The 14,102-nt window shown below is 42.7% G+C and overlaps 1 protein-coding gene across 9 annotated transcripts in view; it reads left to right on the top strand.

Annotated features, from left to right (window-relative positions):
- Positions 1 to 14,102, top strand: part of ARHGAP10 (Rho GTPase activating protein 10) — a 375,184-nt gene that overhangs the window by 138,208 nt on the left and 222,874 nt on the right. For all 9 annotated transcript variants that reach the window (XR_011561289.1, XM_070770139.1, XM_070770135.1 and 6 more), the window contains 2 exons: positions 4,568 to 4,669; positions 13,455 to 13,565. Coding sequence is in view for 8 of the 9 variants with exons in the window: in XM_070770139.1 (XP_070626240.1) it covers positions 4,568 to 4,669; positions 13,455 to 13,565 (213 nt within the window). In the remaining variant the exon portion in view is untranslated. The remainder of the gene's footprint in view (positions 1 to 4,567; positions 4,670 to 13,454; positions 13,566 to 14,102) is intronic.

The raw sequence follows: 14,102 nt of genomic DNA, 5'->3' as shown, positions 1-14,102 counted from the left end.
AAAGATGCTTGCTCATTGGAAGAAAAGCTATGACCAATCTAGACAGCATATTAGAAAGCAGAGATGTTACTTTGCTGACAAAGACCTGTCTAGTCAAAGCTATGGTTTTTCCAGTAGTCATGTGTGAATGTGAGAGCTTGACCATAAAGAAAGCTGAACACCACAGAATTGATGCTTTTGAAATGTGTTGTAGAAGACTCTTGAGAGTCCCTTGTGCTGCAGGGAGATAAACCAGTCAATCCTAAAGGAAATCAGTCCTGAATAATCATTGGAAGGACTGATACTGATACTCCAATACTTTGGCCACCTGATGTGAAGAACTGGCTCATTGGAAAAGACCCTGATTTGGGGAAAGATTAAAGGCAGGAGGAGAAGGGGTGACAGTAAATGAGCTGGTTGGATGGCATTACCGACTTGTTGGATATGGGTTTGAACAATCTCTAGGAGTTGGTGAACTGGGAAGCTTGACGTGCTGCAGTCCATGGGGTTGCAAAGAGTTGGACAGGACTGAGCGACTTAACTGACTCTTGTTAAACCTAAAACATAAGTTTTTTTTTTTCTTTTTTTTTTAAATTTTAATTTTTAAACTTTACATAATTGTATTAGTTTTGCCAAATATCAAAATGAATCCGCCACAGGTATACATGTGTTCCCCCATCCTGAACCCTCCTCCCTCCTCCCTCCCCATACCATCCCTCTGGGTCGTCCCAGTGCACTAGCCCCAAGCATCCAGTATCGTGCATCGAACCTGGACTGGCATCTCGTTTCTTACATGATATTTTACATGTTTCAATGCCATTCTGTCAAATCTTCCCACCCTCTCCCTCTCCCACAGAGTCCATAAGACTGTTCTATACAACACTGTCTCTTTTGCTCTCTCATACACAGGGTTATTGCTACCATCTTTCTAAATTCCATATATATGCGTTAGTATACTGTATTGGTGTTTTTCCTTCTGGCTTACTTCACTCTGTATAAGAGGCTCCAGTTTCATCCACCTCATTAGAACTGATTCAAATGTATTCTTTTTAATGGCTGAGTAATACTCCATTGTGTATATGTACCACAGCTTTCTTATCCATTCATCTGCTGATGGACATCTAGGTTGCTTCCATGTCTTGGCTAATATAAACAGTGCTGCGATGAACATTGGGGTACACGTGTCTCTTTCCCTTCTGGTTTCCTCAGTGTGTATGCCCAGCAGTGGGATTGCTGGATCATAAGGCAGTTCTATTTCCAGTTTTTTAAGGAATCTCCACACTGTTCTCCATAGTGGCTGTACTAGTTTGCATTCCCACCAACAGTGTAAGAGGGTTCCACCGTTTAAAAATCATTGAGTCTTTCAGCTGTTCTAGAAAAATCAGTGGAGCGGCCTAAATACTGGGCTTATAGTTCCACATGGCAGAAGTCTGCTGGGGTCTGTCGTGGCTGCCTGCCTCTCTCTGTAATACAGATGTGGGCTGGCTGGCGAGCCCTTGCCTCCACTTTTCCTTACTGACTTTACTTCCAGCTTGACCCAGACTCACTGGAGTAATGCTGTTTCAAAAACAGTTTTCATTGTAATAATTTGATCCTTGATAGAGCCTTTTGTGTCATATTACTCTATTTTAGTTTTTTATTGGAGTATGCTTGCTTTACAGTGTTTTGTTTGTGTCTGCCGTACAGCATTGTGAATCAGCTATATGTATACACATATCCCCTTTCTGGTGCCCCTCCCTCCCCTCTCTAGGTCATCACAGAGCGCCAGGCTGGGCCCCCTGAGTTATATGGCAGCTCCCGCAAGCTGTCTGTTTTATATATGGCAGTGTATATATTTCAGTGCTACTTTCTTGATTTGTCCCACCCTCTCCTTCCTAATCTGTCTCCACAAGTCTTTTCTCTATGTCTGCACCTCTATTCCTGACCTGCAAACGGGTTCATCAATATTTATTTTTCTAGATTCCACATATATGTGTTAATATCCAATATTTGTTTTTCTGACTTACTTCAGTCTGTATCACTTCAACTGATTCAATTTTGTTCCCTTTTATGGCTCATTTATTTTATATTTCTGTGTGTGTGTGTATATGTGTATATATACACGTACATATATATATCTGTATACATCCATATGTGTGTGTATCCTATATTGCAGTGTTGAAGAAAAGACTCTGTTCTTTATTGAATGCTACTTGAACACAGCCCCTTTTAAACTTCAGAATTAAGTGCCCAAAGTCATATGAGTACAGAGAAACAGAATATTCTATAGAGACACTGAGGAAAAAAATGCAAAGAGAGACAGTTATCTGAGTCTTCAGATTCAAAACAAAACACAGCAGCATTTGTATAGTGTCATACCAAAGATGAACAAGTGTATTTTCACTCAAATCGGTGGGCGTGATGTTGTTTCTTGGCTAGATTCTTTCTTCACAGAGGCTCGATAGCACCGTTTTCTTTCATTCCAGACTTAACCCACGTCCTCATTTACATACCCCACTATTTCCGCATGGGCTGGGCGTTTTGACTGCCGGCTGTAGCATCGTTGCTTCCTTTGTCCCCTTCTGTGATTCAGATGAAATCAAAGGAGTAAACACGTTTTCAGTATTCTCTGAATACTCATCTGCAAAGATAGTAAGCATTTTTAACCACATGATGTTGTGTTGCCGTGTACTTGTGGTAAATGCAGCTGTGTTACCTCCATTCCCGTCTGGTTTTAAACCTGAGAAACTGATGCTCAGAGAAGGCTGTGACCCCGGGGGCAGAGCCACAGGGTCATAGCGGCCACTGGAACCTGCGTCTTCTGACACCTAATCCAGTGCACACTCTATCGTATGAACTTGTAAAAATAGTGGAGACTTTAAAGTAGTGGCCATATGTTCCATTTAGTTTATTTTCTGTTAGTCATTAACATCGTATAGGAAGTACGTCATAGTAAAAAGCAGAAGAGAGAGAGTAACCATGTAATATTAATGCGTTAGGCATAAAAAAAAGCTGTAAATTAAACCTAGGGCATAAAGGAAAAAAATGCCTCCATTTCAGTGAAAGTTTGACCATTCTCATGTATAGGTGAACGGTAGGATTACAGAATTTTAGGATTGGTTCTAAGAATGAACTAGGACAGAACTGAATTCCTGATTTCTTTTTTTTTTTTTTTAATAGGTTTTATGACAGTGTTTTTTTTTTGGCCACACCACACAAGGGCATGTGGGGGCTGTGTGGGGTGTTAGTTCCCAGACCGGGGATGGAAGCCTCACAAGTGTGGAGTCCTACCTAACCACTGGGCCACCAAGGAAGTGCCCTGATCTTTTAAACAGAACAACTAAGGTTTTATACTGTTAAGTGTTCTGTTTTGTTTTTGCCCTTGAAGATGTGAGGCTAGTTGGTAATTAAACTTGAGGTAGAAACGGGAAGCAGCATCAGTTCTGAGTCTTGTGCCGTCGTCAGCGTGGGGGTTAATTCAGCCTTTGGGTGAGCGGGCAGAGCTTCATTCCCAGTGTCTCACACGGTCTGTAGTCCCGTGGAGTGAAAAAAATGATGATAAATGCAGAGAAGTACAATTTTTGTGCTTTATTTACCCCTTTTGCTTAATAGGAAGATCATGCCAGAAAAAGCTGGGACAGTTCATTACTTTTGACTTCATAAAATAGAAGCTGGAAAATAGGGAAGGGAACGTTCCTTTCTAGGAGGCCTTGGAGAGTTGGGGAGAGTCTGACGTTAATAGAAACATTTTGACAGCAGGAGAACATCACGTGAGCTCACTGGTGCTCAGAAATGTTTATGAAAAATCTACTTATGTTGGCAGGCAGTTTTAGGGGAGGTTGTCTCCGCCGTATTAAAAAAAAATTGGTTCCTTGTTTTCTCTAAAAGCTACTCTAGCAAAAGGAAAACAAATACTATTTCTTGGCAGTGCCTGAGAAATGTTTGTAATGTTAACCAAAGGATCTCAGTAGAAGTATGTCAGTATTATTTTAGGCCCTGTGGACCTATTGATAAATATTCTAGACAGTGTTACAGAAATCACTGCTGAAATTTGGGTAAGTAGTTGACATTTCTGATCAGAGGATTTTATTGTTATATTAGACAATTAGGGAAGATTTTTTTCCCCAAGATATGTGTTTTTTTCCCCCCTCCTCCTAATGGTGATTGTAAATAATTTTAAAATGTAGATCAAAACTTACTCAGTTTTATGTGAATTCCATTTATATGCCAAAATCTGTAGCAAATTTGCTTTTTTAAGCTTTATGGTCTTATTATGTTTTCATCCTAAAAAAATTTTTTTTTTTAATGGACAAGTGAATGGCATTAATTCCAAACACTGATAGGTATGAGGGACTGAAAATAACAGGCTAGGAAAAAAGTTCATTAAAGGAAAAAGCAAAAAGGTAAGTGACTCTTCAGTCCAAATGCTGTCTTGATGATTAATAAACAATGGCCAGGCTGCAGAATGATTTTCCAGATAACTTTTTCACACTTCATGGTACTTTCTTTTTGGATATTTTTCATATTTTGATCTTCCTAGTAGATTGACTGTATACGCCTTTCCCCCCCTCTGTTTAATCATACTTGTCTATGTTTTTCTTATTTGTAGGAAGAAAAAAAGAAGTTTGACAAAGAGACTGAAAGGAACTATAGCCTAATTGATAAACATTTGAATTTATCAGCAAAAAAGAAAGACTCACATTTACAAGAGGTATTGTTTTTATTTTTCTTTTAACTTGTTTGTAAAATTTAATAATCAGTGCATGTCTTATTTTTAATGAGCTTTTCTTTTGAAAATGTTTCATCTAGGTTTATTAGAGATGGAAAAAATGACTAGGTATCACCATGAATTTAAAAAAAAAAGCTCTTTTGGAATAAGACAAAATAAGATCTCATAGAGCGATTAATGCAGTGTGGATTCAGAGTGTTAGAAGGTTTGGTTCTGAGTATATTTTCCCAGGAACAACCATTTTAACTAGGATAACTGAGAAAAGATATATTATTTTCAGGAATAGGTTATTAATTAACTTTCAAGATGTGTTGAAAAAGTGAATTGAATAAGCTCCTATACCATTTGGCTTTTATGTGAAGGCAGAATTAATCTTACCTAACGCTGAAGATTCAGGAGTTTTTCAGCTTCTTTGGAAAGAGAGCATCTGTTTTACTTGTGTTAATAGACTTGTTTCTTTTGGAGGGAGCCATATGTAAGGAGAAAGGAATTTATATCTTCTGTCTCGTTTTCGCTTTCTGTTTTTTTCTACATTCCCTGCCACTTGTTTTTCCTCACTCACACCCTGGAAATTCAGTTGTTTACAATTTGGAACATATGCTTTCCTTAAACATAATGCTGTTTTCATCCCACAGAAGTGTGACTTCTTCCCCGTGCATTTGTTTATTTTTAAACACATAAGGGATCCAGGCGTAAGGTGCCACTATAATAGACACTTGGTGAAGTATCATCAAAATGACAATGTTGTAGAGTAAACCTGGGTTGTGTTGAAATGTTACAGATTTAGTTGCAAACGCTGTGTGTATGTGTGTGGCTATGTTGACATGAACCACATGTTGCATCTTCTTTTGTCTCTGTAATGTGATTGGCCGATGTTTACATGGTGTTTGGTGGTCTGTAGAAGAGAAAGGCCCTTTTGTACCGTCTAATCCTGACTACAGTACTGTTTGCAGGCGGTCCTGCATTCTCTCGTTTTCCATATTGTGCAGAAAGCCATGCAGTTGCTACACGTGCTCCCTCACCTCCTGCCCTCTGGCAGTTTTGAAGGGACAGCTGTTGCCCGTAGAGGCTCTCTTTATGCCAGCAGTTTTCCACTTCCTGTTCTACTTGATCTCTGTTTCCAGGTATCCTGATGGGATTTCCATGCCCCAAGTCAATTTCCATCTCCACCTCACTCTCTAATTAGATATCATTCTACCTGTTGCTAGGGCAAAATCTGTAACGTCATCCTTGGCTTTTTCTCTCTTAGCCCATCTACTCAGCCTAGGTCTTCTTCAACTTCAGGTTATTCTCAGAATGTGGCCAGTTCTCCTAGCCTGCAAACCTGTCACTCTGGCGCAGGTGGTGGGCATTTCTCACATAGGTGACTATAGAAGCCTCCCGGCTTTTTACTCAGGGATCTCTACAGTTTATTTTCGTTTTCAAGTTATTTTGCATTCATTTATGTGTATATGCATGCAGCTTTCTCTGTGGCTCAGACTGTAAAGAATCTGCCTGCAGTGCAGGAGACCCTGGTTGGATCCCTGGGTCTTAAAGATCCCCTGCAGAAGGGAATGGCTCCCCAGTCCAGTATTCTTGCCTGGGAAATCCCATGGACAGAGGAGCCTGGATGGACTACAGTCCTGGCACTGACTCAAGGAGTCAGACATGACTGATGACTAACACTTTCACTCTTTCTTTATGCACATGTGCATGCATGTTACTCTGTGTAATGACGACACAGGGATCGAACCCCTGTCCCCTGCATTAGGAACATGGACTCTCAACCCCTAGACTGCCAGGGAAGTCCTCTTATGGTTTATTTCCTATATGGCAGCAGAGTCAGCCTTTGTCTTGCTCTTCGTCTCCAAATGCTCCTAGAAGCTCTGTCAGAGGCCCCCAGTCCACTCCGCCTTCTCTCATCCCACATGGCAGCCTCATTCTGGCTTGGCTCCATGGCTTAGCGCCTCAGTGCTTGTCCTTCTGCCAGATCCGCATGACTCACTTTGTAAATAGTCTTCCAGATAGTCTCCTCTCAGACTTCCCCTGAGTGGAGATGTTGTATCTTATTTAGGGTGCCTTCCTTACTCTGCCTTTTTTGTTGTTTTTTGTTTTTCTTGCTCTTACAACCATTTGACTCATTACGTATTCAGGTGTGGGCTTTCCTGGTGGTTCAGTGGTAAAGAATCCACCTGTAAATGCAAGAGGCATGAGAGACTCAGGTTCGAGCCCTGAGTCAGGAAGATCCCCTGGAGTAGGAAGTGGCAACCAGCTCCCATATTCTTGCCTAGAAAATTCCATGGACAGAGGAGCCGGGGGGGCTACAGTCCATGGGGTCACAAAGCGCTGGACCCGACTGAGCACACACGGTACATTTGGGTCTCATGGCTTCTTTCCCTGGGATGTCAGCTCCTTGCAGGCAACAGCCTAGTTCTCTTCAGCACTCTGTCCACAGTGCCTAGAATAAGACCTGTCGGGGAGCAGGCACTCATGAATACTTATTGAATGAACTAGTGTGAAGATTATGAGCTAGACCTTCAACAATTTCATCATTCCCAAAGATAATTAAACATTACATTGGAAATTTGAAGAGACCCTCAAGATGAATCATTTTAGTTTTCACTTAAATTATATATTCTTGGGTCTTCTCTGGTGTTCCATGGTTAAAAGACTCTATGCTGTCCATGCAGGGGGCATGGGTTCGATCCCTGGTTGGGCATCTAAGATCCCACATACTGAGTGGCATGACCAAAAGGATTAAAAAAAATTACATTTTCTTTGCTGTTTTGATTTGTGTGCTCCTTTCAAATGTACAGAACCCCACTTGACCGAGCTTTCAGTTGCAAGAGTGAATGCCTTACGGATGGGGATGCTCCTTAAAGGAAAGAAGGTTAGATGTGGCTTTGGCCACTTCTGGCAGTGGCTAATGCGTTGCTGATCTTCAGTAAATTGAGTTGAGGTGCTTGAGAGATTAATAAAGGTTGCTGAGAGTGGTACTGAACAAAGGCGTGTGTCCTTGTTATCAGCTGTTCTTTCCTCTGGTTTCCAATGAAAATCACAGGAGAGAATTGTGGCCGACAGCAGGCTGGCAGTTTTGGTTTATTCGGACCTTTGCCTCTCGCTCTGTATTGAACGGACACTAGCTTCTGCTCCATCACACCCCCAAATTCTCAATATTACTGTCTGTACTAGAACAGTAATTGGATATTTGAGAAAATTCTTCGACTGCTGATATTTGAACTGTATTTTTGTTTTCTTATGGCAGCTAAAAATTAGCACTTGCCCTCTGCCTCTTTAGATTAAATTCACTAGGCAACCTCTGAGGCCCCGCTCCCAGGCTGTATTCCACATTGTGCCCCCATTAAAACTTGACTCACAACTCTCACATCGTGCATTTTTTTTCCAGTTGAGTACTCAGATAATTATATTTCCGTAAGTATGACCAGAGAAATAGATCCCCTGAAGATCTTTGTGTGAGGGATCTATTCCTGTTATGCGTATTTACAGCAGGCATGGTCAGAAGTGAAATTGATAATCTATTTGAAGTTATATGTTTAAAAAAATGACTTTCGCTTGGTATAGTAAAAAGTATAGTCCAGATGTGTGTTTTTCAATTGCCACCAAGCAATGATCTCAGTTCTGGCACTACCTGGAAATAGCGTCAGATCCTGCAGGTTAAAGGCTCAATCCTACAAGACCGCCCTACTGATGACTGGCAGATGCCAGCTATTATATATAGAATGGGGAAACAACAAGGCCCTATTCAGTATCCAGTAATAAACCATAATGGAAAAGAATTTATATGTGTAACCAAATCATTTTGTTGTACAGCAGAAGCTAACACATTGTAAATCAACTGTACTTCAGTTAAAAAAAAAAGACTGCCCCACTTCTAACACCAAATCCTGGTGTGCTTCTGATTAACTGACTACAAAGAAAAGGTTCCTGTGGCCCCCTCTTCCTTGGGTTTGATTGATTTGCTAGGGCAACTCACAGAACTAGGCAACATTTACTTAAGTTTACCAGCTTATTATAAAAGGTAATCTAGGGGATTCAGATGAGCAGCCAAGAGGAAGAGGTGCAGAGGACTGGGTCCAGAAGGGTCCCAGGTGCTGAAACTTCTGACCGTGTGGAGCTGGGGTGTGTCACTGTTCAGGCAAGTGGATGGATTTACTCATGACCTGAAATGAAGTCTGCCAGATATTTCTCCAGTAAAGACAGGTTTATTCAGGATCAGAAGAGAGTTGCTGTTTGGGGCCTCGCAGCCATGGTGAGCCAAGGGCACGTTCCCACCTGATGCATGAAGGAGATCCCCTTGATTGTGAAGGACCGGGAGTTGAGAGGCCATAGTAAACAGAGGCCATGACTTTTCTTGGGTTGAGTCCTGGCCAGGCGAGAAGAGTCATCTTCCTTCTTTCTCTTGGGCTCTGTTGTCATCGGAAGCCATGAGTGCTCCCACTCTGGTGACCCAGCTCTGTTTAATTGAGTTTTCTGTTTACTGATTTTTTACATTGCTAACCTGGAAGCTTATGAACCCGTGTTCAGGAGTTGCTACAGAACTTAATCTGTAGTGCTTACCCCTTCCTGAGGGCCAGTGGGTGGGGCCAAGGTTCTAACCTTCTGATCAGTGCAGCCTTGGGGCCCCCCAAAGTCACCTTATTAGCACAAACAGGAGTGTTCTCACTCAGGGCTCCTTACAAATGACAGCAGGCACTTCCCTCAGTCCGGAAATTCCAAGGGTTTTAGGAGATTTGTGCCAGGAACCTGGGACAAAGACCAAATACATTTCTTCTTATACCACTTATATAGTGATTGCCTTTCAGACGGAGTCAAGCTAAAGGACTGTGCTGCTGGGTGTAATTTGAATGTCTGTGGTGGTGGCGTAAATGATGGGTTATCTACAGTCCCAGGGATTCTGGTGATAAGATCTCTCCGTGCCTGGCACAGCAGTTCTGAACACTCAGAACATTAGGAGGCTGTGAATAGAAGCTGAGCAGCGATACAGGAGCACAACCAGGAGAGAGAATCCACTCAAAAAAAAAAAAAAAAGAAAACGACCTTGGTAAATGTGATCCTGGTGAAATTTTCTTGAAAGGCATCTCCCATTAACAATAACATGAAAGATTCACCCTTAAATTCCCCCATAGCTCCATTTTAGTAAATACTCAGCACACTTGCATTGTTTTTCCTGGGAAAAACAGCATTGTGCCTGTTAACTGCTGGTGGCTGAGCTCAATCTCTGGTCATTAGAGGCATAAAAAAATCATGATTTCTATGAGTATTAGGTAGAAAATTTGGCTGAATAAGAAACATTTTGACTTAGTCATGTTGGCTAAACAAGTAGTCACAATCTGAAAGTAGAGTTCTTTTTTCGGTGGAAATTATGAGGATTTCCAGGAGGAGAGAGCATCTCAAAGTGATCCTAAGAGACTGCTCCGAGGAGGCGGGGAAGGGAGTCAGTATATATAGAAGTTTGTAGCAAGGTAGGGGTGGCGGGAGGCAGTCTGTTAATTAAGGGAAGCCAGATATCTCAAGGAATTTAGCATTCTTATATGTATGTTGTTATTCAGCTGCTAAGTTGTGTCTGATTCTTTGCAACCCCATGGAATGTAGTAAGCCAGGTTTCCCTGTCCTTCACCACCTCCCAGAGCTTGTTCAAACTCGTGTGCATTGAGTTGATGATGCTATCCAGCCGGCTCGTCCTCTGTTGTCCCCTTCTTCTCCTGTCTTCAATATTTCCCAGCATCAGGGTCTTTTCAAATGAGTCAGCTCTTCACATCAGGTGGCTGAAGTATTGGAGTTTCAGCTTCAGCAGCAGTCCTCCTAATGAATATTCAGGGTTGATTTCCTTTAGGATGGACTGGTTTGATCTCCTTGCAGTCCAAGGGACTCTCAAGAGCCTTCTCCAGCAGCACAGATCGCATGGATCACAGCCGTGTCTTCTGTGGGTGGGAAGACGCAAGTGTAGGCACCCATTTAATTCATTCCTTTCACGCGCCTCTCAGCTGCCTGGGGCCGAATCCTGCTTCTTGATTGTTCATACCCTTAGTGTTTACCGTATGTGTGTGTGTTAGTCACTCAGTCGTGTCCAACTCTTTGCGACCCCACGAACTGTAGCCCACCAGGCTCCTCTAATCCATGGAATTCTCCAGGCAAGAATACTGGAGTGGGATGCCATTCCCTTCTCCAGGGAATGTTTACCATAACAGGTGGAAAATGTGACGGATGGCTGCCTCCTATGCTTTCTTGGCATCCCCCCAAGCCCCTCAGCATACTTAGCCAGTGGCTGGTGCATAGCTGGTATTGTTTTCCTGGGCTCAGAAATTTACATTTGAAAGGCTGATGTTTACACATACAGCAGAAAATATTTCATTTCAAAGTAGGACGCATTTATTATATTTAAACATTAATTAAAAAATGATACGCCAAAAAATTATTACCTGTTACCTTTTTTTCCCCCAAAAACTTAAAATTTTGTTGTGGTAAAATATAGCAGGTGAAGTGAAAGTTGTTCGGTTGTGTCTGACTCTTTGCGACCCCATGGACTACACAGTCCATGGAATACTCCAGGCCAGAGGGTGGCCTTTCCCTTGTCCAGGGGATCTTCCCAACCCAGGGATCGAACCTGGGTCTTCTGCATTGCAGGCGGATTCTTTTCCAGCTGAGCCACAAGGGAAGCCCAAAATATAGCAAGATATGATTTTAACTATGTTCAAGGATATCGTTTGTGCAGTGTCATTAAATACAGTCACCCCCACATTCCAACTCCTAAAGGCTTAGATACGGAAACTCTGTGCTTCCCACTAAACTGTGACTCCCCAGCCCTCTTCCCTCCAGCTCCTAACCATCATTCTACTTCTGTCTTTATCAATTTCACTCTCCCAAGTACCTCATGGAAGAGCAATCATGTGGCACCTGTCCTTTTGTGATTGGCTCATTTCATTTAGCATTGTTGACTAAAATAAATGTAAAACGTTGTGAGTTGAGAGTTGTGAGGAAGTTTTATTTGGGGCAAAGTGAAGAAATTTTATTTGGGGCAAAATGAGAACTATAGCCTGGGAGACAGCATTTCAGATAGCTCTAAGAAACTGCTCCACAGTGGTGGAGGGAAGGTCAGTACATATGTGATTTTGTTGAAGGGGGTGTGCGTGCACTGAAGCATGCGTTTTTTTGTGTGGAAGGTTTCTGGTAGTTTTGTGAGGGTGACTGCTAGTCGCGAGGAGCAGACATCTCCGTGAAGGATTTTAGTGCTTTTCTAGATAGGAAGAGATACAAGAATTGGGCTCATAAAATCAGCTCCTGAAAATACGTAGCTATCTGAAGACCTGTCCTGGCAGTTTTTCCCAGAGCACAGAGTGCTTCATTTCTGCTCTCTACCCTGAACTCCTTTTCAGGGGGTTTTGATGGTCAGTAGCTATAGCAGCTCATGATTTAGTGCTTGTAGAGGTACAAGGTAAGTGCCGTCATGTAGTTGACAGGTTAATGTCCTGAGGCTTCTTCCATGTTAAGCCAGGTGCCGGAATTTCCTTCCAGTCTGAGGCTGAATAATATCCCATTATCTGTGTAGACCAGATTTTGATTATCCCTTCATCTGTCAGTGGGCACGTTGGTTATTTCTCCCATTTCGCTGCTGTCAGTGTGGGTGAGCAAGTATCTGTTTGAGTCCCTGCTTGCAGTTCCTGTGAGTGTATACCCCGAAATGGAACTGTTAAGGTCGTATGGTCATTCTGTCTTTAATTTTTTTGTAGTCATGGCAGCTGAGTCATTTTGCATTCACGTCGGCAGTGTACAAAGCTGTTTCTCTACGTCTTCACCAGTACTTCTCGTTTTCTGTTTTGTTCTGGGGATAGGTCTGTTTTTTGTTTGTTTTGTTTTCGATAAGCGTGCAGTGAGTGTGTGCACCACAGTGTAACCTGCGGTTTTAATTTGTATTTCCCTGATGGTGAGTGATGCTGAGCATCTTTCCATGTGTTTAGATATGGCCTCTTTGGAGAAATGTCCTGGTGAAACCTACATGATGCTGAATAGGAAATGTTCTGAGGGCCAGAGTTTTCTCCACCGTTCCTCTGTGGAGGCATCGCCTCTCCCAGTGCCTTTCTAGTTAGACAAGAGAACGGGTAACCTCTTTTTGGAATAGTCTCCCGGCCATCTGGTGCCTGCTCGTTTCCAAGGGATGGGCGTGTTGAGGGCGTAGGAGCGTGACTACCTGCAGATGGGCGTCAAGCCCAGCCTTGCCTGGGAGCCAAGTTCTTGCACAGGGGCTGTTGCCACTTCTTCACCTGCTGTTTTCACTCAGGAGTGCTGTGGCGACTGGAATTTGTTCAGTCCTCCTTCCCAGGCCGCTTCATGCTTAGGCGATTTGTTAATGGAAACACTGTTTATGTAGTTCGGAGTCTGTGTGTACGGTTCCAACTTGCGTGTTAGTTGTGGTTGGGGTAGGTTTCTCGTGAAGAGCGAGACTGCGTGATGTTCGGTTCTTAGGAGTCAACCTCATCACAGACATGAGCAGGGGTTGGCAAACTACTTCTGCAGACAGTCAGATACTAATAAGTATTCTACATATTTGAAGACCATGAGGTCCCTCTTGGGACAACTCAGTTCAGCTGTTGTAGCAGGGAAGTCCACATCGAAGATACGTTACGGAGTGTTTATGGCTGTGTCCAGCACAACCTCCTTTAGGAAGACAGCTGGCCATATTTGGCCCACAGATGGGAGCTTTGCAGACCTTGGATAAAGAGTTTCACATCACACCATCTCTAATCTGACTGCCTCCTTTGTTTTAACACAGGCAGATATCCAAGTGGAACAGAACCGGCAACACTTTTATGAACTGTCTCTTGAATATGTGTGTAAGCTTCAGGAAATCCAAGAAAGGAAGAAGTTTGAGTTTGTGGAACCCGTAAGTATAAACAGCAAGCTTCTCTGTGAGTCAAATGTCGTGATAGAGAATAGGAGTCTGTTTCTTTCAAGGTCTCATTTATGGTTGCTACAGGCCGTGATGCATAAGCACGACAAGATGTCGTAAACTGTACACAGCGCGCCCAGGTCGCTGTGGAGTCAAAATCCCACCACTGAGTAGCGGTTCTTGGCCTTACTGTGCAGCAGTGGAATGAGGATTATCCCTTTTGCTGCATGGCCGCAAGGACCCTGCAGTCAGGTGCAACTTCTCCCATCCTAGTTGTGATTCCGCCCTTAGCAAGAATTCCCATGAAGTTACTGGAATATGAGTGAGCGTGGGGGTGTTTATGGGATAATCTTTATTCTACCTAAATTTGTTTCTAAGGCAAGTGCATCCATCCAAACCTTGGTACTTTCAACAATGACCGGTAACAAGTTATTTCTAATACAATTCACGCTACTTAGCAATAGCTCAGTTGGTAAAGAATCTGCCTGCAGTGCAGAAGACCCCACTTCAATTCCTGGGTCGGGAAGAGCC

The sequence above is a fragment of the Bos indicus genome, chromosome 17 (assembly GCF_029378745.1).
Source record: "Bos indicus isolate NIAB-ARS_2022 breed Sahiwal x Tharparkar chromosome 17, NIAB-ARS_B.indTharparkar_mat_pri_1.0, whole genome shotgun sequence".
Classification (NCBI taxonomy): Eukaryota; Metazoa; Chordata; class Mammalia; order Artiodactyla; family Bovidae; genus Bos; species Bos indicus.
This window is presented reverse-complemented; position numbering and strand designations above follow the sequence as displayed.